The sequence below is a fragment of the Propithecus coquereli genome, unplaced genomic scaffold, assembly GCF_000956105.1.
Source record: "Propithecus coquereli isolate 6110/MARCELLA unplaced genomic scaffold, Pcoq_1.0 Scaffold787, whole genome shotgun sequence".
Taxonomy (NCBI): domain Eukaryota; kingdom Metazoa; phylum Chordata; class Mammalia; order Primates; family Indriidae; genus Propithecus; species Propithecus coquereli.
Window position 1 is genome coordinate 441,524 of NW_012154029.1, and position 2,454 is coordinate 443,977.

General features: G+C 53.0%; 1 protein-coding gene across 1 annotated transcript; it reads right to left on the reverse strand.

Moving 5' to 3' along the window:
* Positions 1 to 945: 945 nt before the first annotated feature.
* Positions 946 to 1,889, reverse strand: LRRC30 (leucine rich repeat containing 30). The gene has a single exon (XM_012662877.1). The coding sequence runs from the start codon at positions 1,887 to 1,889 to the stop codon at positions 984 to 986; it is 906 nt and encodes a 301-aa protein (XP_012518331.1). The 3' UTR covers positions 946 to 983.
* Between the last annotated feature and the right edge of the window lie 565 nt (positions 1,890 to 2,454).

Genomic DNA, 2,454 nt, shown 5'->3' on the forward strand with positions numbered 1-2,454 from the left:
CTTTTAAGTGTAACTAAACTAATTTTTTAATGCCCTCCTCTGAATTTTGAAAGAGTAAGTAATTACTTTTGGTGTGGCTTGACTGTGCCTCACCTCCTCTTCCCTGCCTCTGGGACACTTTTGCCCAAATTATCCCAGTTAGTAGCTTATCTATGAGAGGGCAGATATAGTCAAAGAGAAGAAGTGGCATTAGAATGTGACAGTTTCCCTATTGGCTAGTGTCTAGCAAAGAGGTTCAGGGATATGACTGTGGGTGGAAGAGGACCCGGAAGGAAGGTTGAAACTACACATTAATATTGGTTGCAGTTTATTATCTGAAAGCCATCATGCTACCTCTGTTACTCACCCCCAGACGTAAACATGAGCAGTGTATTACTGTACAGCCATTTGAAAGGGAAAATTCCTATGATCGTTCCCCCAGAACTCCAGGGGAAAGCACTGCCTGTTTTGGTCGCTGACGACAGAGCGCAGCTCTGGCTTGCTTTTTGGTCCCAAGTAATGCTTGATTGAGGAACACGTCTTGCTGCTGCCACCTGGCCACCGGTTGCCAATACAAGGCAGAAACCATCTGAAACCAGGTGGTGTCAACGCCTCACACCACACTTGGCACACAGTACATACTTAGCAAATATTAGACTTTTGCATTACATTGAATTCAGACCTGCTGTGCCCTACTCCAAGAGCTGGGTCTCACTACTTCTCAGAAGAATCAGAGCAATTAGTTCTCTTTGGAGAAAACCAAAGACCTGTTTGGATTTATGTATAGAATGAGATGAACATGTGATATTATCCCGGAGGTTATTAAGAGCATACAAAGTAAAGGCAAACACCTGCCTAGGATGAATGTTCCACAACGATTTAGCAAATGTTAACAAGAGCACTGACAGACACTAACGGCAAGAGTAGAAAGTTTAGGCGAGAGAAGTACCCCGGTTGACAGAGTCCAGGTGAGCTGGCTCCCGTCCATGCCCCCGCTGCCCACGTCAGTTGTGTTTTTTGTCCTTGAGGTAGCCGAAGAGCATCTCTAGGCCCCCCTCCACCAGCTCCGGCAGGGGCTTGGCCAGAGGGTTGTGGGAGATGTGCAGCCCTTTGTCCATGGGGTTCCAAGCGATCTTGGCCAGTCGGCGCAGCAGGTAGAGCTCGTCCGGGAGGGTCTGGATGTCATTGTTGTTTAAGTTCAGCAGCTCCAGGCTCGTGACGAGGCAGAGCGACCTCGGGAAGGAGTGGATGTTGTTGCCCTCCGCGATGAAGATCTGCAGGCCGGCCAGGCACTGGATGCTCTCGGCGATGTTTTCCAGGCGATTGGAGCCCACGTGCAAGAAATCCAGCTCCTTCAGCGAGAACACACAGACGGGGATGTGCGCAAAATGGTTGTTGCTGAGATTCAGCTTCCTCAGCCTGGAAAGGTCGGCGAAGCTGGCGGGCAGCTGGGACAGGCAGTTGTGCGACAAGCTCAGGACTTCCAGGCTTCTGCACAAGCTCAGCTCGGCGGGCACCTCGGTCAGGCAGTTCATGTTGACGAACAGGACCTTGAGGCTCTGCAGGAGGCTGACTTCCCGGGGCAGGCTCTTCAGGCGGTTCCCGCACAAGTTGAGGACCACGATCCGGGTCAGTTTCCCCACCTCGGGAGGGAGGAGCCGGAGTCGATTGTGAGACAGATTGAGTTTCTGGACCTCAGACAAGCCCCACAGAAAGTCGGGGATGTCTGTCATTCCTTTGGTGACCAGGCTGAAGCTGATGTGGCGCATGCCCCGCTGCAGCAGAGACCGTGGGTCCCTTCCCAAGAGCAGGGTGTCGTCCCACGGAGAAAACTTCTGTCTCCTCCCCAGGAGCAGCATCCTCCTGGAGCCCCTGTCCTTGGAGCTGGCCCGTGACTGCCTGGCCCCCATAGAGCCTCCCCTCCCGCGCACTCTCCTCCGCCACCTCCGGGGCTGGGATTTTGTCCTGCCCAGGCTGTCGCAGGCGGGGCGCGCGTGTAGAGATGAGAACAGAGTTGTGGCTGGGAGATCCTGGCGTGGAGAAAGCTAGCGGGAGAGTCTCGGCCGGGCCTTGCAGGTGTCCGAGACGGGCTCCTGGGTGGCTGCAGAAGCTGCGCTTGTCCCCAAGAATGGGTTTAGGTGGTTTCTCTCTGAGCAGCCGGGCTGTAATGATACACTTGTCCCTGAGGCTGCTGAACAGAACTGCTCGGTTCCCTCTGAATGCCACAAGGCAGCTGTCACTGTCATTCTGCCTGAGTTTTATTGACCTGGTATGTGCAAACAGGTCACAGGGAGGCTGCATATAACTTTACTCTCTCAGCTTTTCTTGGGTATCGCAGTTGAGCAGGGTGATTAACAAGCCCATCTCTAAAAAGAAGTAAAGTGGAAAAATAAAGCCGGCCACACAAACACCGGTTTGTCTGCATGATCGCCGGAACTCAGCCGGATAACTTTAGAGTAACCCGGGCTAGATACT